The 21,838-nt window shown below is 39.2% G+C and overlaps 1 protein-coding gene across 2 annotated transcripts in view; it reads left to right on the forward strand.

Moving 5' to 3' along the window:
* abat (4-aminobutyrate aminotransferase) overlaps positions 1-21,838 on the forward strand; it is a 123,044-nt gene that overhangs the window by 75,470 nt on the left and 25,736 nt on the right. For both annotated transcript variants that reach the window (XM_084677563.1, XM_084677564.1), the window contains 5 exons: positions 1,131-1,248; positions 3,588-3,637; positions 3,843-3,923; positions 4,195-4,287; positions 5,366-5,428. In XM_084677563.1, coding sequence (XP_084533689.1) covers positions 1,131-1,248; positions 3,588-3,637; positions 3,843-3,923; positions 4,195-4,287; positions 5,366-5,428 — 405 coding nt within the window. The remainder of the gene's footprint in view (positions 1-1,130; positions 1,249-3,587; positions 3,638-3,842; positions 3,924-4,194; positions 4,288-5,365; positions 5,429-21,838) is intronic.

Here is a 21,838-nt window from a genome sequence, read left to right on the forward strand (position 1 = left end):
ACACACACACACACACTCCTCACTTTCAGATGAGAGCAGATAAATTACATGTGTGTAGGGGCCATATAGCATTCTGTAAAAGTTATCTTTCTCCGACGGAAGTTGATACTAAAGAGTAATTTTTCCCTCGTCTTTGCGGGTTTAGGTTGGTTTTGATGCAGTTCAATGGGCATCTATGCAGCCCTCTGTGATGTTGCTTGCATAAAGGGCTATGCACATACAATTTGATTTGAGTGCCTGATGCAGCATGTTGCAGGGATGTGGGTCAAATGTTGGGGTGTATACTCTGTGTGCCTCGGACATATCTGGGTTAGCGAACAGAAGCAGACCTACTCACTCACTGTGTATGTGCAGTCTGATTGAATGGGACAGGCACAGAAGCTGTGTGTGTGCGGTAGTGTCTGCACGCACACATGTGCATACTGCATAAATATCTTGTCCTATCTCTTATCTAACCTTCATTTTGGTTGTGCAAGAGCTCATTCTTTTGTCTGTAATTTGTGCTGTGTATAGGTGCCTATATATTGACTGTGTATATGTGTGGTATACTCAAGCATGTTAAATAACTATAAGCACTACAGATGCAGTCTCCTGCACCAGTATGGTCAACCACACATTTTACCTGGGGGGGTGGGGCTGGTTTGTTTATGTCATAATGGTCATACAAGAAAACAAGACTTTGCAAAATTAGACTTGAGCCCCCTTGCGTCATTGGAGATTTTCTGATCGGCGTTAAAAGGAAACAGTCAGTCTCCTTTTAAGGACCTTTTATTATCTCTTATCTGACATTACATTTCATAATCTTCTCTCTGACCAAAACTGTGTAGACTTATCCACATTGGTCAACCAAACGTGTTTCTTTACTTGTTATGCATAGATTTGTCCTGGCCGTTAGTTGGGACAAACCATAGAAAGCAACCCTAACCATCATAACAGCCAACAGAAGTACAACATGTACAATTGTTGTACTACTACTTCGCTGAGATGTTAGAAATTCAACAAAATTCAACAAACTGTTTTGAATGAACCACAGAGTAAATGGAATGCATTTATGGACCCTCGTAAATTATAGATTTAGTTGAGCATTCCTTTTTCCCTTTCTTCACATCTACATCCTTCTCGTCCCCTAGAATGTGGGAGCAATTAACTTCTTCTGCAACTATGAGGAGAGCAAAGGGAACTATCTGGTGGATGTGGATGGAAATCGCATGCTGGACGTCTACACCCAGATCTCCTCTATTCCTATTGGTGAGTACCCAAAAAGTCCTTCGCTTCCTTTGGTGAATGCTTAGATCGCCCGCTATGCTCTTGGCCAGATCATTTGTTTGACTTATACTTTGTTAGCCAAAGTATTTAGCACTGTCTGTTTAATGTGGTGGATTTGAGCCACAATGTACACTGACCCAATACTGACCCATACAGTATTTTTTGTATTTTCATATTGTAATTTAGCAACTTATATTTTATTTCTGGCAACTTATATTTTATTTTATTGTACATTTTATTTAATTCTAATTCCACTTAGTACTGCTAGTTTATGTACCCTTAGTATAGATATTCCACATATTTTAATTTTAGGTTCCTATATGTTTATTGTATGCACCTTCCTGCCAAGTAAATTCCTTGTCTGTGCAAACTTACATGGCGAATAAATCCCTTTCTGATTCTGAACGACCCGTTACAGTCATAGACCACCTATTAAGCCATTTTATGGCTTAAACAACGACCATATCAAGTCAAGTCAATTTTATTGATCCCATTATACCCTTACATAACCACGCAAAGTTTCAGGGCTTTCTTATAAGCCACTCGCGCGCACTCCACTAACTTGAACCCAATGAGATTTCCTCACCATTTGAATATCCTTGCGCCCGTTGTATCACTGTCCAGGCATCTCCGCCATGGTTGGAATTTTTTTTTTTCTTTAGTGTACATTATCACTTGTGACTGACAATGGATTTGAACAAAAGCACACTTAAGAATGTGTCAAGTGTTCAAACTTTCGTGCATCAGCAAGTAATTATGTTCTGGAGAATGAAAATAGTCATTGCGTGCATACTTTGTTTGTCTGTGTGCTTTTTCATCTGCTTATTATTCAGTTCTCTATTTTGTCTTTGTCTCTTTCTCTCTGTCTGGCATGTGTTGTTGAGGAGTAACAGTGGTCTGAAATGCTGAGATAGAGCCATGTGGGGTAAACACACGTTTGAGTTCTTGTTAGTTTGTGTATTTGGGGTGCCTCTACTGGCTCCAGACTCAGTTACAGATTATCGTTCTCAGCATGCAAATGCTATCACTTCCATGCAAAACAAAACTGTCAGCAACCTCCATCCACATTCTATCCATCTCGTTTTCTCCACTGGACAAGCTTTAGATCCAAAGAGCCCTATTCAGGGAAATATAGTTTTTTAATTATTGATGGAAATTGCGATAAAACAATTTGGTCCAGAGTGGTCAACATTATTATATCTCAGTGATAGATGGAATGGAGGTTTAGTGGACTTAGGTTTGCTCTAGAGATCAAAAGTTTTGTCAAACATCTTTTGTGTAGATTAATTTCCCCTGACCTGAAATGCAGTCTGTGTTTCTGTCATTTCACTATGACTTTGCATACCAGTAGGTTCTTAAAGCTTGTGCGTCATTAATAAATAAAAAAGTAGTACAGCTTTTTCACACTTTTGCCGTTTTTGGAGTCTGAGTCAGTAGTAGAGACGAGTGTAGTCAGTCTATGATGGGTCCAGCTTCCCACACCAAAAACCTAAACAAAACTAAAGGGTACAATTTCTGTGACAAACTTTTTGCCACAAAAACATTGTAACCGTGCAACAGAACGTAAATGAAAATACAAGCAATGCAATCGCTACCAAAAAAAACCTTTTGACACAGACGTTGTCTATGTAGTCCAAATATATCCTTAGGGGTGGGAAAATCAAAAATAATAAATATATATGAGAGAGAACAAAGGTTATGCCCTTGCCGAATGCAAACCACACCCAACAATTGACAATGCTCATTGTTCATCTCAATCTCTTTTTTCTTTTTCTTTTAACGTAGCTTCTCTGGAAAGTACAGTAATTGTTGAATGTCTGCATGTTGGGTTTTTTCACATTGAGACTAGTGCCCTCCTCTGATAAGAGGTGGAACTGCTTTGCAGACCTTTATGTAAGATAACTTTTTTCAAACTTGAGCAATTCATGTCAAATAGACTAACTTGTGTGTTAGAGATAATGTAAGGACGTTATAGGATTTTTTTGAATAAAATGGACATTGCTGAGTTTTGTTTTACATGATGGAGGTCATGCGCATACATAATACACAGTACATACATACACGCACACACACACCTACAACAATGGAGTCTTTTATTGTTCTTTTGAAATTTTTTGTGTGATGCAGTTACTCTTTTGTTTGTCACCCACCTTTTCATACCAACTTAAACAGCAGTTAGAGGTTAAGTTTAATATGACGCCATCAAATGACCAGAACAGTGTTTTAGAAAGTCTTCGGAGCTGAGTGAAAATATGAGGAATAAAAATGTGAATGACGAATGGTAAAGAATACATTTATGTGTATTTCTACTCATCTCTCAGGTTACAACCATCCCTCGCTCATGAAAGTGATGGCCAACCCACACAATCTGGTGACTATGCCTCTACACTAGTAATCAGTGGGATTATTTATAGATGGCACATGGCATTGATCTCTGGAAAACTGTGTGTTTGTGTGCATCCTTTTACCCCATACACAGTAAGCTGTTCAAAAAGGCATTGTTACTGAAACTGACGGACGTGAAATGATTATTCACACTTTATTTTCATCCCAACTCTAATTACCCTCCACACTAGAGTGCATTTGTAAACCGGCCAGCACTTGGGATCCTACCACCTGAGAACTTTCCAGAGAAGCTGTCTGAGAGTCTTCTCTCGGTGAGTGCAAGTACACACATTTAATCGCAAATATAGGTAATAAAGCTCAGGAAAGAAATTCTCTCTGAATCTTCTCATAAATGTTTCAGAAACTTCTCTTGTATTTTGTATAAAAAGACAAACTACATAACTTTCAGCAGCTTGTGTTTAGAAATATTTGCTTAGGCCGTTGTAGATCCACTGTTATCACTCTTGTTGAGTTATATAATATGTAACAGTTATAGCAGATCATAGTCCAAGAATGAGGCTAACATGACCTGTGTGTGTCCAGATTTCCCCCAGTGGTATGACTCGTGTACAGACTATGGCTTGTGGCTCCTGCTCCAATGAGAACGCTTACAAAGCCATGTTCATCTGGTACAGGGTAAGTTCTAGTTCAAACCAGCTTTGCAAAACAAATGAAATGCTATTGTAGCTGGTGTAGATTGGTTAAACTCCCTTCTCATGTATAATAGGCCACCCGCCCCAGTGAAGTTTTAGCTTTTTGGTGGCGTAGCTGGTAGTGGTCGCGCTTGGGATGTCAGAGGTGACGGGCAAACGTCGGCCGAGTGTACCTCTGATGGGTGCACGGCCACGTTTGTTATATTGGTGCCGTGACCCGGATCATCAGGATAGCTGCAGCTGACCAGCTGGGGAAGCTGTTGTGTATGGAGTGAGTTTAGAGGGGTGATTGTAGCCGGTTTGGATCGGTTAAACTCACTCGATCCCAGTTAGCATAGCTAGCGTAGCCACGGCCACTTCTCTTACTCAATACCTTTTTTTTTGCTTGACACGAGGACCACCAGGAATTGATTACCTTCTTTTTATCTTCTTTTTGTACTTGATTAATTAGTTCTGCAAGTTAATAAATTATGACTAAGAAACACATGTGGATATGGGCCTAGTCTCCCATACATGGATTAAGTCTAGTCCTAAATTGAGAGAAATTTAATGAAGATCGTTGAAAAAGTTTTTAATCTTGGACTTGGCTTAATCCATGTCTGTAAAACTGGGTCGTAAAGCGCAGGTGGTGTAGCCAGAGGTAGACGAGGCTAACTACTAACCAATTGTATGCACCATGAAACTATATGCCTGCTGAAAGCTATAGAATAAACAAAATACAGTACATAAATAATATTGCAATATTCAGCTAAATATACACATAAAATGAAATTATATTAGAAAATGTTAACTTACTTTATACGGTATCAATCACTAGTAGCATTTGGCTGTAAAACTTTATGAGCCATTTTTTTATTTTAGTACCTTCTAGATAGACCTCAGACCCATTTGCTTTTGAAAACACAAAACGGTCTGGGTGACCGCGTCGGTGGTCCGAGTGTAAAATCTTTTTTTATTGATGTTGCAATTGTGATCCACAGCCAGTGAATTTTGTGCATATGGTTTAAATTGTAATGGTGAAAAAAGATGAATGAGTTAATTTAATTTAATTTGGATTCCAGAACAAGGAGAGGGGACACAACACTCCATCGGATCATGATGTCAGTTCCTGCATGATAAACCAGGTGCGTCATCTGTCTGATTTCACCTCTCTCCCCACATGTTAATAGATTGCCAATCATCACAGTGCTTGTGATGACGTAGGTGACACACACATTCCTGGCATTATAGAACAGTGCCAGTGATGCAGTCAGTGAGTAAGATGTTGTTAACACAAACAGATTTCTGGAATAATGGATAGATTGTGCTATTGTTATAGGGCTGCAACTAACGATTATTTTAATAATCGATTAATCCAGGGGTGCAAACGGACCCCTGGATTAATGAAAAAGGTGACAAGGATCTGAACTCCCTTGGGGGTCCGGGGCATGCTCCTCGGGATAAAAAATATATATATTTAAATATATAGTTAATATATGCATAGTCAGTGAACACTGAAATGAATTTGAGGATTATAGGTCACATGACCAAAAAGCTATTGAAGTTTGAAGGTTTATTTTGAATATTGAATATTAATAACTTAGATATATTATATATATATAACTTAGAATATTAATAACTTAGAATAAAGACTTTGCAGCATGAATGCATACATCTTCAACAGTTTAACATTATTTTGACACTTTTAGTTCATGTTGTTGAGAAGCTATTGACTTTTGAAACGTGTAATTTGTTGATGGTCCCTAAACATACACGTTGTTTAGACAGCCGAAAGCATTGGCTAACGGTGCGTGTCCACTACAGCGGTGCGGAGCATCGGCTTCCAATTCATTTTCAATGAAACTTGGAGTTGACGCTCGTGTCGGGCATTGTGGGAGCGTACGTGAGCGTCAACGCCCAGTTTCATTGAAAATGAATTGGAAGCCGACGCGTCGCTCCGCTGTAGTGGACACGCACCGTAAGCGGCTGGTTGTAGCGGTGCTAACACCGGTTAAAATAACATAATAGCCTACTGGGCGTCCAAATATCTGTTAAATATTGAACTTCAAACCAACTTTACCAAGGTCATTCACGAGCCTAAAATACAATACATTCAAATCATCTCTGTCCATGACTGCACCTTTAGCTTGCACTGGGTAGCCTATGTGCCCCACACATAACTGAACTGCCCGCTATAAAGGTAGGCTAGGTTGTTATCCCCAAAATAGCATTTCGTGGCCACGAATTAGCATTTTGTGACCATGAATTTCGGATGTCATGTCTGGGGCTCTGGGAGTTACAGACCCCATTTACTCGAAATAAAAACCGCGCGTGTCATGTTGACATTGTTGACAAACAACAAGCTTGAAAAAATATTCATGACAGCTTGCTATCGCAGACTAGTGTAGGCCTACTTGGAGGACCCCCCCCCCCACACACACACACAAATATTTTGATTGCAGATCTACACGAAACACACAAATGACCTATTTTGGATCAAAAACTGCGTATTTTGACGAAAGGTGACGAGTTTGCACCCCTGTAATCTGTCGATTCTTTTTTCGATTCATCGATGAATGGGATAAAAAAAAAAAGAAAAATTATAAGCATTATTCAAAAACAGAACTGACAGTGTAAATTCACAGTGCAAAAAATCTTCAGAATGTGCACAAACAGGCACACAATTTTGAAAATGTTATTAATATTAGCATGGACTTAATGCTATTTTCCAAGATGAGCAATTTTTTGAGTTTTGTTTAAAACTATTGAAAATTGAAAGGTTGTGGAAGTACGCCAGACTTTATTAGAATAATCTGGTGTATATTTCAGAAATGTTTTAAACCATTTTGAAAAAAGTTAAGATTTGTGAGGATTAAGCTATTTTCAAAGATAAGTGATTTTCTATAATTTTATTTGAAACTATTTGAAAAAGTTAAAGGCTGTGGAAGTATAACAGATATTGTTAAGACTCTGCAAAGTAGTGTCTTCCAAATGTGAAACGAATGTTGAATATGAAACTAACTTTACCTCGGTCAATTAACACACTGTTTCGATGTATTTAGTGTGAAATGCTCCCACACCTTGGATGACTTGGGTCGTACTGATTTCTCTGCCTCCGCCATGTGTTTCAGAACAACGTTCCTCAACAACGTCTCTCCTACGCCTTTCCTCTACCTCCGCTCCACTCCGCGCTCAACTAAACTTTTAATATTATAAAATAATATAAAGCGACATATTGAGTGGCGTAATAATCGCGCAACACAACGAATCGATAATGAAATTCGTTGCCAACGCTCTGAAACCGAAGAGGTAAGAATAGTGGTCTTGTCCTATACCTGTTGCGGCTCAGTTTAACACCGACAACCAACTGATGAGCAGGCCTAAATCATGCAGTGCCAATGATGCAGCCAGTGATTAAGATGTTGTTTAGTTGATTCAGTTGCACAGAGACAACACAGATTCCTGGAATAATATGCAGTGCCCATATCCCTGATGCAGCTTGTGATGTTACAGGGTTTTTGCATCAGTAGGCTAAACTGATTAATTCAAGGAACAAAATTGACTGATCTATACGGAAAAGTATCCACTTAAAGGCTTTTGTCTTTTTCTCAGCCAGCCCAGAATTTCATCCATAAAGAAAACCTTTTGAAGTTTGAAAGAAGCTGATCAAATGTTATGCCAGCAGTCAGCACTGTTCGCCTGGCCATAACGGCAGTATTTATGAATTGCCAATTGAAAGGTTGTCCAGAAAGTCCTTGTTTTATGATGCCTAAAGCAATGGAAATCAGGCTAAACTGTAGTGAGTTGAATGTGTAGGCCTAGTCTATACAGCAACAATTGTAGCTAATAACCTTCCAATTGTACCTACTGAAATAAAGCTTCCACTTTAAATATAGTAAGTAAGTAAGACTTTATTTATATAGCACATTTCATACAGGAATTGCAGCTCAAGGTGCTTTACATAAAATCAACAAAAACAATAATATAAGTGATAAAAGTAATAGATCTAAAACGTATAACAAACCAGACTAGCCGCACTATCTGCGGTCTCTCGAATCCGTCTGGATCCGAGCTGCCTCGTGCAGTTTCCAAACCTATAACAAACCAGACAAGCCGTACTCTATCTGCGGTCTCTCGAATCTGTCCTAGACCTGAGCTGCCACTTGCATTTTCCACACACATAACAACCCAGACAAGCCACACTCTATCTGCGGTCTCTCGAATCTGTCTTGGACCCGAGCTGCCACTTGCAGTTTCCACTTGTCCATTCATCCATTTGTTTATTGCCAACAGGCCGCTGGTAATGGAATTGATGGCCGTTGTATTGTTGGGTTCAGTGGATATATATAGTTGTGTGTTGTCTGCATAGCTATGGAAATTCATGTTATGTTCTCTGATTATGTCACCGAGTGGTAACAAGTGGCCTTTTTGCCTCGGATTCACATCTTTCGTAGCACTCCGCAAGCAGTCCGGTGACTTTTCAACCCCAGCGTACTCCGTAGCTTAGCTACATCAGCTGATTTGAAGCCTGAAGAATGTTCAACATGTTTGGCGAACTTTTTTTCTGCTGATCAACACTACGAATGGTAACAAATAAATTGTAAAAAGACACACTGTGTTAAGTAATTTTTTTGGCAAGTAGCCGTGTAATAAGCAGCATAATGTATAGAACGCCGGCCATAGTCGGGAAAATAAGCCCCTTCAGCCCACATTACCTCCAGGACTTCATTTTTTGTCACAGCATTGGTTATCGACCCCTGCTGCTAGGCGTAGCAGTGGACCTCGCTGATGGGTGCTGCTGTTTGGAATGGCTAGTTAATGCCGCCTCTTCCATGATTGAAATGTCGAATGATTTTCCACCACACAACCGACATTTTGCTCGTCCCGCGTTTCCATTTGTAGCCAAGCATCGTTAATCTACACTTTCTCGGCATTTTAAATTATGCCTCGCGCTTCTGAGTTACTGTTGCTATGGCCATCAAACTTTTCAGTTAATATGAGAGCGTATGCTTGCTTATATTTTGAACATATTTCTTTTAAAAGCATGTGAATTATTTAAAACTCAACGTAAATGAACAGCAGGAAAATATGATTATAACAACTTATAACTTATATATATATATATATATATATAACTTATAGATTTTATTTTTTTCAAGCACTTTTCCAGGCCTGGAAATAACCATTTTAAAATTCCATGACTTTTCCAGGTTTTCTATGACCGTGAGAACCCTGTAAATGTGCTCATGGTTATGTTGCAGAATTTACTGATGTCAGTTTTGACCCCACTATTACTAGTACTAGCTCTGATCAAAGTTATTTTGTTCTTGAAGAACAAAGCAAGCTCTTCACATTTAACTGCTGAGGATGATGGGGGGGGCAGGGACAGTGTTTAGCAGCTGGTCAATGGTGGAGAAAAGAACTCTGGAGTTTCTGGCATTTTCTATAATAATGTTGGAGAAATATTCTCTCCTCGCTAGACGGATGGTTTTGTTGTAGGTGGTTAGTGTCTTTATAGATATTGTATTGAATAGTGATCTTTGTTTTCCTCCATTTTCTCTCTGCTGCACGGCATTTTCTTTTTGTTTCACTATTATTTTTATTTCTCAGCCATGGGGAGGTTCTGCTTGTGGACTTCTTTTTGGTTTTCAGTAGTGCAACAGAGTCTAACACAGATAATAGTGAATCATTGAGGTTCTCTACCATTTCATTCAGAGAGCGTCCACTGCAAACACGTATGATATTCTTATGTAGGTTAGTGCATGACATGTGCACCAGCAGATACTATTTCAAAAGAAATTCCTGCATTAAAAGAATGTATCATGACAGTTTGTATGATTTGGTCATTTATTATCACACTAGCATTTAATTATTACGGCAAACAATTACACTGCACTAAACTGTAAGTGTAAATGTAAAGTGAAAATAACAAAACCAGTCAGTATGATGACTTGAGCGAGTATCATTCACGTCTTACTAAAACAACGGCCACGCGAAATGGAATAAGGAAACAGTTTCCTCTACTAAAAAATACAATGCGGGTCACGTGAAAAAAGGATCCAAAGAATCGAGACCAAGTCGGGAAATTAACGAATCGTTCGTTTCCTCTAGCTACAGAGCCTATGCAGGTCATGTGAAAAATGATCCAAAGACTCGTAGAAAGACAGAGGTGAAGTTAGTTTCATATTCGACATTCGACATTCGTCTCACAATCGGAAGACGCTACTTTGCAGTGTCGAGTTAGGGACCGGGTGAAAATTACCAATACAATTTTGAAAAATGATTACATTTATAATATTTGTATGACTATAAAACCTCAAACAAACAGCAGAGCATTCCAACAATGTCTGACCTACTTCCACACCCTTTACTTTTTCAAGAAAACCTTTTTTTAAATGATAGAAAATCGCTAATCTCTGAAAATAGCATGAAATATTTTTTTCAAACTTGTTTCAAAAAATCTTGAATATACACCAGATTATTCTATTAGTGTCTGGCCTACTTCCTCACCCTTTACTTATTCAAAAATGTTTTTTTTAAAATGATAGAAAATCGCTAATCTCTGAAAATAGCATGAAATCCTTGCTAATCTCAATAACTTTTCCAAACTTGGGTCAAAAAATCTCAAATACACACCAGATTATTCTATTTATGTCTGGCCTACTTCCACACCCTTTACTTTTTCAATAAACCTTTAAAAAAATTATAGAAAATCGCCAATCTCTGAAAATAGCATGAAATCATTGATAAAAAAAAAGTTTTATTGAAAAAGTAAAGGGTGTGGAAGTAGGTCAGACATTGTTGGAATGCTCTGCTGTTTGTTTGAGGTTTTATAGTCATACAAATATTATAAATGTCATCATAAAAAAAAATGTATGGGTAATTTTCACCCGGTCCCTAACTCGATGCTGCAAAGTAGCGTCTTCCGAATGTGAGACGAATGTCGAATATGAAACTAACGTCACCTCGCTCGTAGAAAGACCGAGTCGGGAAATGAACGAATCGTTCGTTTCCTCTAGCTACAGAGCCTATGCAGGTCACGTGAATATGATCCAAAGACTTGTAGAAAGACCGAGTCGGGAAATGAACGAATCACTCGTTGAGAGGACTCGTTACTCCCAAGTCCTTATAAGGATTCGTTCAAAATGAACAAATCGTTCACGAACGACACATCACTACCCATTGACTCCAGTGGTGCTAGCCCAACACGAGTTGAGCAGGATGGGTCCGTGTACTTTGTTGCCAATGGATTTTCGTTTTAAAATTAGTAAACCAAAATCGGGAAACGAGCTGTTCCCCGATTTAGAAATAGAAAAACAAAAAACGGAAAGCGACCCATTTTCCGTTTTTTCTTTGATGATAGAAGACGGAAAACAAAAAAACGACCTGTTATCAGATTTTCTTTGATGTGCTTAAACATGGAAATCGGGAAGTAAAATAGTGTGCGGAAATATTCTTTCTCAATTTTGCATCGATTTTTGTGTAGTGACCCGGAAGTTGCTCCCACGAGCTTGACAGTCACTCTGGTCCACATATTCAGGATGTCAGCAGAGGGCGCGCTGCCATTTGTACGAAAGCAAATCAGGACATAATGTTTTGAATTTTAAAAGGCATTGAATACTTAATATTGAAATTCAAACAACACTGAATTCACATCTGAATATACATTTAAATGAAAAAAAAAATCTGACCCAAAAATTCAAGACTCGGAAATTCAGGTTGCTCAAATTTGAGCCCCCTAAAAAATTGCACCTTAAACATTTCAGAGCCTATCAACTTTGAGCCTAAAAATGTATATCTTAAAAAATGTGAGCCTTATGTAACAATAGGTTAATTTTAATCAATAGGAAATCATTGTTTAAATAGGCTATGATTGGTATGAATTGTGTTTATTTATGCATTGTGTTTGTGAATGACGTGATAATTTAGATGTCTGGTAACCTTTTTGAATATATATATATATATATATATTCTTCAAAAAATATAATTTAAACTGTACTTATACAGAATACAACAAGATCTGTAAAGCATTACCGATACCATTATTACAGTTAGTTCAAAGCACATTGTTATATGTAAGAATAAGACCTTTACCAAATGTTTGTATTAATGATTGTACTTTATTTGACAGTAAATGTAATAATACATATATTAGTGATGCTTTGAAATCTAAATCTTTTTTTATAACAGAGTGTGTACAGGTTCCGAATATGGTTGCATTGTCCATAAAAAAAACAACATTTCAAATTCATTAAATGTCCCATTTCCCCAAAAGTCAAAGAAACTCACTTTAAAATAATTTATAAAATATATCTGGTCGCTGACTTTCTTAAAAAATATTCAAATTTGGTGTAAAATACATTGGCCGCAAAATACACGGACCAGGATACTAGCCTGGAAACCCTTTTTTGCTGAAGTGGGTAGAATTAGCGCCACACTACAAAGGTCGCTTCAGATGTTTCAACGATCAAAGAAACTACTGCTGAACAAAAAAATGCTGTAAACGCCATGCAAGAACGGCTGACTGAGATGGAAGGCAGAGTATCGGATATTGAGGACACCAATAAGCAGCAATTGGTGAGCAACAGCGAGCTACACAGCAAGTGCTTAAACACCCTATGGGACCGTGTGGAGGATTTGGAGAATAGAAGCCACCGTAACAATGCGAGACTGCTAGGTCTATCAGAGGGCATCGAAGGGGATAACATAAAGGCATGCATTATTAAGATCCTGTCAGAGGAACTGGGCTTGGATGTTGACAGTGAGTTCGAAATTGAAAGAGCACACCGCTCTCCTGGATCTCACCCGACTAACGTTCAATCGCCGAGACTGGTCATGATGAAATTCCTGCGTTCTACTGCAAGAAACAAAGTTCTCAAAGCTGCTAGGGAGAATGATGGAGCAGTGTGGTGTGGATGCAACATTTCCCTTTTCCCAGACATGACAAAGGAGCTAGCGGAGAAGAGGAAAGCTTTTTCAAAGGCGAAACAACTGCTCCACCAAAAGAAGGTTAGATTCAGTCTCGCTTTTATGGCGACACTAGGATTTACATGGAGGGGGAGGAGCAGAAAGTTTCAAGATGCGCAGGAGGCTGTCAAGTTCATCGAGCAACAAATGACTGTGACGGAGTACAATGCCGGAGACCACCCGGGTGGAGAATAAAAAGATGAAGATCTGCGGAAATAACAAGAAGAATATGAGAGAGGTACGGGTACTGTTTTAAAGCGGAATGAGTCTCAAGTGGTATTCGGAGGCTTGTTTATGTTAATGTGTTCTCCTCCATTGAAGAGGATAGGTTTAGGTTGACCAGTTTGTTCATGTTTGTTTACTTAGACATTTTCATTATACTCAGTAATGGTACACAGGTCTTTGATTATAATATTGGTACAAGAAGGTCAGATAAAATGAGATTGCTGTTATATAACTATACTTACATACACTTTTATTTTCTCATTACGTGAATGGCAAATAATTACAACTTTACGGTAGTGTCCTGGAATATTAATGGTTGTGGGAACCCGGTGAAACAGAAGAAGGTACTTTTAGATCTTAAATATAAACAATCTGACATACCATTCATTCAAAAAACACATCTTAAGGATGATGAGGCCAAAACATTTAAAAGAGACTGGGTAGGGCAAGTTTATTATAGCTCCTTTTCCGGTAAGAAAAATTGAGTTCTTATTCTGGTTCATAAGAGGCTGAATCTATCAGTGGTAAAATAATCTAAAGATGACAATGGAAGAATTAGATGTCTTGAAACCATCATAAATGGTATGCAATTAACACTCTGCAATATCTATGAACCCCAATAAAGGTGACCCATCTTTTTTTCACGAGGTCAATGGCATAATCGGGAATGCACAAGGTCAGGTGGTTTTGGCTGGAGATTTTAATCAGGTTCTCGATGGTGTACTTGATAAAAGCAAACTTTAAGAAACCGAACATCAACACCTAAAGATAGAGATGCCATTCACTCACTGATAGAGGACAATGGTCTGATTGATGTATGGCGATTGGTTAACCCGAGAAATCGAGAATATTCATTTTACTCCCACTGCCACAAATCCTACTCTCAAATAGACATAATTTTGATATCTCAAAACCTGATCAATGATGTAATTCATGGCAATATTAATGCTATGTTCCTGTCAGACCATGCACCTGTTGAACTCTGTATAAACATACATTCAGATAGATTAAGACGAGGCAGGTGGAGAATGAATACATCCCTGCTGCATGATGAAGTATTTAATAACAAACTAGCATCTGATTTGTCATCATTTTTTAAGATCAATATGGGTAGCACAGACAGAGTAGCAATGGTTTGGGAAGCATCAAAAGCTTATGTTAGAGGCAAGATCATTGCAAAATCTTCCAAGAAGGAAAGAGAAAATATTGATGCCATCAAGAAATAAGAAGCGGAATTGAGTGAAATGGAAAGAGAACTGGCCAAACAATATTCTGACAGCTTGTTTAATAACATCTGTGAATGCAAATTTAAATTACATGAGATATTTAAAGGGACGATTGACTGCAAAACCGATTTTACCTTGTCATAGTTGAATAACGACAGTTCGGTGGGTAAAATGAACATACCGTGAATATCAAAGTCCATTGACACCTCTTTCCTATTCAAATCTCAAAAGAAAAAATTTGGCTGTAAAACGCTAGCTTTTCAACAAAGCTACCGGTCCTACGTAGGACCGGTGATCGCCCTCTTATTGGCTCTGGTCTGTATCTTTGTCACGCCGCAGAATTTACATCCAGACCAGCCCGAGGTAGCGTCTATCTCCGATACTAGTTTAGCTGCGCGCTGCTCTGTGTAAGCTACTTATAAGGAATTACAAAGAAGAACGTTTTGAATTATAACAAGGATATTGAAAATGGACCACGGTCGTAAATGCTGTGTTCCAGGCTGTAGCCTACAGGGAAGGCTGACACTCACAGTCTTCCAAAGGAGCCAAACATTCAACATGCATGGCTGCTGCTGTCTTATGAGAAGATCCCGGCGAAGTTCGACACTCAATCATTCATTTGCTCTGAACATTTCACCCAAGACAGTTTTGACAAACTTGGACAATTGCAAGCAGGATTTGCTAGGAAGCTGATCCTGGAAAGAGGTGCTGTTCCGACCGTATGCTCATTGCAACCGCAAGCTATAAGGACAGTATGATGTTGTGCTAACAGTTATTAGCAATGCTAACGTTTCCTGTATAATATAGCATACCAGGTAGAATGCTAAATACGTTTCTACACACATCAAATGACTCTAGCTAGACTAGCTGTAGTCGGCATTAGAAGGGAAGCTTCCGAAAAATTGCCAGAAAACAAACAGCAGTCTGGCTTATTGCTAACGCCTGTCTAGATAATCTATTTGGAAGAACTGGAGAAAGGCAGGTGCTTGATACAGGATACGTTAGCATTGCTAGTAACTGTTACTAGTAACACCTAGACTGTAGACATGTAAACAAGTTTAGCTTGCTAACGCAAGAGCATAGTTGGAATGTGTGATAATTTAGCCTAGTTTATTGGCAGTGGGGCTAACGTTGATTCATGTTCCTGACTGTGTTTCATTCAAATAAATAACCTGTGTAATATAAATCTACAATTCACGATGCATGTTTGTCCAGATCTTGGTCATGTTATTTTTCAGCAAGTTATTTAGAGCTAGCTAGTTAACTGAAGCCGAGTAGAATCAGGATATGGTTTGTTTGCTAAGCTGTAGCCTAACGTTCTACCCACCCAAGTCATTCCAGTTTGCTTCAACAACAGAAGTGGAAACAAGTCATGTTATCATTTCAAATGATATATAGTCAATCTGTTGAAAACAGTGTTGTGTAGACACAATAGATTTATTTGCGCGTTTTTATTTCAAGTCTCCAACTTCGGTGTTTCAGCGAGTGCTGCTTTTGGCCGTGTTGCGTTTTTGCTCCCCAGCTTCACTCGTTGAAAACCAACCAATCAGCACACAGCTTATCTAAATATTAATGAGTATACCATAAAAGGAGAAAAGCTAGTGTTTTTTCCCGGGAACATTTCAGAGGATCTGTCAGTGGGCATAGAACAGCACCCGGGCCATTTTCAACCCAACCAATGTTACATACCCTATTCGGAGACCTTAAGGAACAGTGTGAAATACCCCCAAAACCCAGTCAATTGCCCCTTTAATAAAAAGGCTGAATATGCTTTGTTTGGATTTAAAACAACCTTTTATGAATAAGGGGGAAAACAGGCAGGCTTTTGGCTAGGCAGCTCAAAGAACAATGTTCCGCACATGTCATTCCAGCAATAAGATCAGGGGGTTCTCTGGTGACTTCCTCCAAGGGAATTAATGAGGTCTTCAAAAATTTTTTTTTTTTTGACAATCTGTACAAATCGTCAGCAACACCAAACAAACTATCAGTGCAGAACTTTTTCATGAACTTGAATCTCCCAAACTTTTCACCCAAACAGGTAGCCCTCTTAGACAAATCAGTGAGCCAGGAAGAGGTGAAAAATGCCATTCAATCAATGAAAACTGAAATTTTCCGGAAATGACGGGTTCCCGGTAGAGTACTATAAAGAGTATATAGATATAATTGCCCCTATACTGACCGATGTATTTGATGAGGCCTTTCAGACTGACTCGCTCCCACCAACTCTGAACGAAGCACTTATATCACTGATTCCTAAAAAAAAGTAGAGATCATACAGTCCCTGCTAATTTCAGACCAATTAGCCTCATTAATGTAGTTCCTCCTGGAAACCAAGTAAAAGTAGAATTTTCAATTTTTCATTTTTTTGCCATTTCCTGTTTATTTAGGCTGAAATGACCATCTTAGCATTTAGACTTTTGAAAATGTATTTTTATTTTTCATTTCTCATCATGTCCACTGTAGTGGACCATGGGAACATTTTAGTGTGAAAAGTTAGCCAAATTTAGAAAATAAAAAACTGAACATATTATGGCTGTAGAGTGACAATACGGGTTGTAGAGTCACCTTGACAGTTAGGAACCCCATATGAGGGGAGTAGCTGAAACAGTGTCCAGGGTGGGAGGAGTCTGCCACAATCTTCCTCGCTCGCCTCAGGGTCAACGAGGTGTGCAGGTCCTCTAGGGTAGGCAGATTGCAGCCAATCATCTTCTCAGCAGACCGGATGACACGCTGCAGTCTGCTCTTGTCCTTGGCAGTGGCAGCAGCGTACCAGATGGTGATGGAGGAGGTGAGGATGGACTCAATGATGGCTGTATAGAAGTGCACCATCATTGTCTTTGGCAGGTTGAATTTCTTCAGCTGCCATAGGAAGTAGATCCTCTGTTTTGCTTTCTTGGTGATGGAGCTAATGTGCATTTCCCACTTGAGGTCCTGGGAGAGGATGGTGCCCAGGAAGCGGAAGGACTCCACAGTGTTGACTGGGGAGTCACTCAGGGTGATGGGGGTGAGTGGGGCTGTATTCTTCCTGAAGTCCACAACCATCTCCACTGCCTTAAGAGCATTGAGCTCTAAGTTGTTCTGGTTACACCAGGGGCCTCATGTATAAACGTTGCGTACGCACAAAAAGCTTGCGTACGCTGGTTTTCACGCACACTTTGTGATGTATAAAGATTTACTTGGCGTGAGAATGTGCGGGCCTTCACGGAAACTTTTGAGCAGACGTGAGAATGTGCGGACCGTATGCAAAGTCTTGTCTGGCTCGGTAACATTTCGAAATCTAACTGACCAAACATTACAAAATAAAGTTTCCACTAGTACGTTTATGACGTTGACTATTCAAAAAACATTAAAATAACATTTTGATCATTAATGTGGATAATCACATCAAAATGCCAAAACCCAAAACGGGAAATGCTATATAGCCTTCTGTTTATACCTCCACCACTTAATAACTTCTGTTAAACTTCAGGCTGTCAAACGAACGTCAAAATCACTCAGGAAACGCATGTCACGCTAACCCTATAGCTGCCATGCTGTTACGATGCGCCCCCACTCGTTTCTTCATTTAAAGTTTTATATCGGACCATTTCTTCTTAATTTCTGCCATGGTCCGGTTCTCTGAACCCACAGCATTGATGACCCTATTATAATAATGATAATTTTATTTGTAATGCACTTTACATTTAGCTAAATCTCAAAGTGCTGCAAGTTAAAAACAAGAAAGGGCGCAAATAGTGACAGTTTTCCACTCTGCCGACTTTCTTTTGTCACTAATACCTGATGACAGGCCGCCAAACAGGACACATTTTCTCGCCCCCACCTCTGTTGTCAGAACCTCGATCTCACAGTCCCCGTATTTCTTTAAATAAATGCGGTTTAACGTTCATTTTTGGTCCGGCGTTTATTCGAAGAAATACGGTAATTCAGACAAAGAAATGACCTCAGGTGCGCATGTATAGTCCATCTGCTTATTAATTTAGGGGAGGAGGCAAGGCGGGGTTAGTGGCTCGTTCATGTGCGGTCAATCTCACGTTGATTGTGATTTATAAAGGAAAGGTGCGCAGGACCTGGCGTACGACCGGTTTTATACATGTGAATATTTCTGTGCGTAGGTACTTTTCGAGTTTTGGCCGTACGCCATCTTCTGGTATGAAAGCTGCGCAATCCTTTATACATGAGGCCCCAGATCACCAGGTTGTCAGCTTCCCACCTGTAATCAGACTCGTCCCCGTCAGAGATGATCCCAATGAGGGTGGTGTTGTCCGAAAAACTTCAGAAGTTTAAAAGACAGATGACTGGAGGTGCAGCTGTTGGTGTACAGGGAGAAAAGCAGAGGGGAAAGGAAGCAGCTCTGAGGAGATCTGGTGCTGATGGACCAAGAGTCAGAGACATGTTTTCCTAGCTTAACGCATTGCTTCCTGTCAGACAGGAAGTCTATGATCCAAATGCAGGTGGAGTCGAGTACATTCAGCTTGGAGAGCCGATGAGTTGGAACTCATCAAACTTTGCATTCTTGAGACATTTTGGATTTATTTCATGGCTATTCTTAAGTATAACATATAAATAACCCTTACCCTGGAACTAAATAAAACCTATGTGCTACTACTGGCCCAAAGAGGGCAACATCTTTCCTGATCCTCAGTGTCTGTATCATCTGGGCCTCCTGCATCATCTTCTTCTTCTTCAACATCTTCTATCCAAGGCTCAAACTCATCCTCATCTCTCTCATGATCTGATAGCTCCAAATCTGAATTTCCCTCAACCATCCGGAAAAGAATCTTCTGAGCTTCAGTTCTGTTTCCTACAACAATTTTTACATTAAGATGATCTTGGTGTCCACTATAATTGACATTCATGAAAGGGCTATTATTTCAAACCAAAAATAATTTAAATGCTTTCAAAACAAAAAATATATTTCCTCAGAAGTTAATAAACAATAAAATATACAATTATCATAGTAAAAACGAAATAGATAAACAATATTTGACTTCTCTCTTTCCATAAAATGTGCTTGCGTCAATGGCAGCCATTTTGGATGGAAAGAAAAAGGAAGTTACCATAATCCCACCCTATTACATGACATATCAATGGAAAGCCCAGGATGTCCTCTTTCGAATACAACAGGGATTGAGTAGCTCAAAAGAATAAAGCTAGATGCATGTGAACAAAATGTCCAGTATAGAGCACAAAAGTTAATGGGCGGGGTCTCAGGAGGAGATAGTAAAATACTGGCCAAAGTACTGGCCCTACGGCTTGAAACGGTTTTACCATACATTATGCATACAGACCAAGTGGGCTTTATAAAGGGTAGATCTTCAACTGATAACTTTTACATTTAACGTGGCTGAACTCTTCCAACACCAGCACCAGTGTCTGCTATCTCATTGGATGCTGAAAAGGCCTTTGACAGGGTTGAGTGGGGTTTCCTGCACTTGGCCCTGGCAGGGTTTGGTTTTGGCACTGGTTTCAGCAAATGGATAAAAATAATGTACAACTCCCCCAAAGCAGCGGTCATGACAAATGGTGTAACTTCATCATTTTTTTAAATCTTTCCAGAGGAACACGACAGGGGTGCCCCCTTTTGCCACTCCTATTTACGATTGCCCTAGAACCTCTGGCTGCAGCAATTAGAGCAAACCCTTTGGAGTGAATGGTGGTGGTAGTAAGCACAAACTAATGCTTTATGCAGATGACATTCTTTTTCTGACCAGTGATCCTACAAACTCATTGCCTGCTCTAATGAACACCATAGGTGAATACTTTAAGCTTTCAGGCTACAAAATCAACTGGACCAAATCTGAAGCAATGCCCATATCTAAACACTGCCATCCACAAGTAATAACACAACATAACTCCAAATGGATTACTAAGGGCATGATCTACTTGGGCATTAAATTAAGCTCAGACCTACATGAGATGACCACACTCGACTTGGATCCACTCCTTCAAAAAACCAAAACAAACTTAGGAAAATGGGGGTTAAGTTAAATCTGACTCTATAGGGTAGTGTAAATGTTGTTAAATTGGTAATAGCCCCACAATTTAACTATATATCCATGATGCTACCGCTCAGTATACCTGATCACATTTTTAAACAGTATGACAATCTCATTAAAGACTTTCAATGGGCTGGAAGGAAGCCCAGATTAAAGTTGAGCAAATTGTATGCACCCAAGGATAAAGGAGGGCTGGATTTACGTGATGTCAGGCTATATTGTTGGTCTTTTGAAATGGCCAAGATAGCTAAACATTGGAGTGGGACAGAGTCTGGTTTGGAGTGGGCAGCTATTGAAAAGGCTCTGGCTGAGCCGTTCCAGCCTATAACTGTAATATCTCAGCAGTCAACTGACAAAGAGAGAGACAGGAATCCAATAATTAAACATTTTAGGGAGGTATGGGCAAAGGTTCATAAAATACACAAGGTTTTACATTACCAGCAGCCATATGCGTTAAACTCAGAAGTCAAAATAGGGAAACAAACTGTATTTTGGAAGAGATGGTTAGATAAGGGAATGCATACAATAAGTAATCTTTATAAAGATGGTATATTTAAGTCATTCACTAAATAAGCCCAAGAATATAATCTACAAGATAAGGGGGATTTCTGCAACCCAGTAACTGACTATCTCCAAAACCCACTCAACCATAAGGCATCAGTATTCTACAGTAATTCAGTGTATTTAACCAGCAGCACGTGACGATTTGAGGGTAATCTGGCAGCGGGACCTTGACAATGATACTTGGAAACAGATTTTGACTGATAATGGTAGATATATAAAGGAAACTAGAGGTAAATTTACTCAATATAAAATTATACACCGGTATTACTGGACACCATGCAGGCTTTTTTTTAGGACTAATAATTACCAACACATGCTGGAAATGCAAAAAAGAGATGGGCACATTTGTACATCTCTTATGGGAATGTTCAATTATCAACCCATTTTGTCATGGAGTATTAGATTTCTTAGAGGCATGGATAGGACTATCTTCATTTTCCCCACGTTTATGCCTTCTGGGTGATAAAACAGAAATTCCACAACGGACAAAAAGTGCCCATTCAGTTTTGATGGTTGGGATAGCCTCAGCTGCCAGAATTATACTGAGATATTGGAAAGCTCCCACATTACCAACATT

The sequence above is a fragment of the Hypomesus nipponensis genome, chromosome 17 (assembly GCF_054491055.1).
Source record: "Hypomesus nipponensis isolate SF chromosome 17, ASM5449105v1, whole genome shotgun sequence".
NCBI classification, from domain to species: domain Eukaryota; kingdom Metazoa; phylum Chordata; class Actinopteri; order Osmeriformes; family Osmeridae; genus Hypomesus; species Hypomesus nipponensis.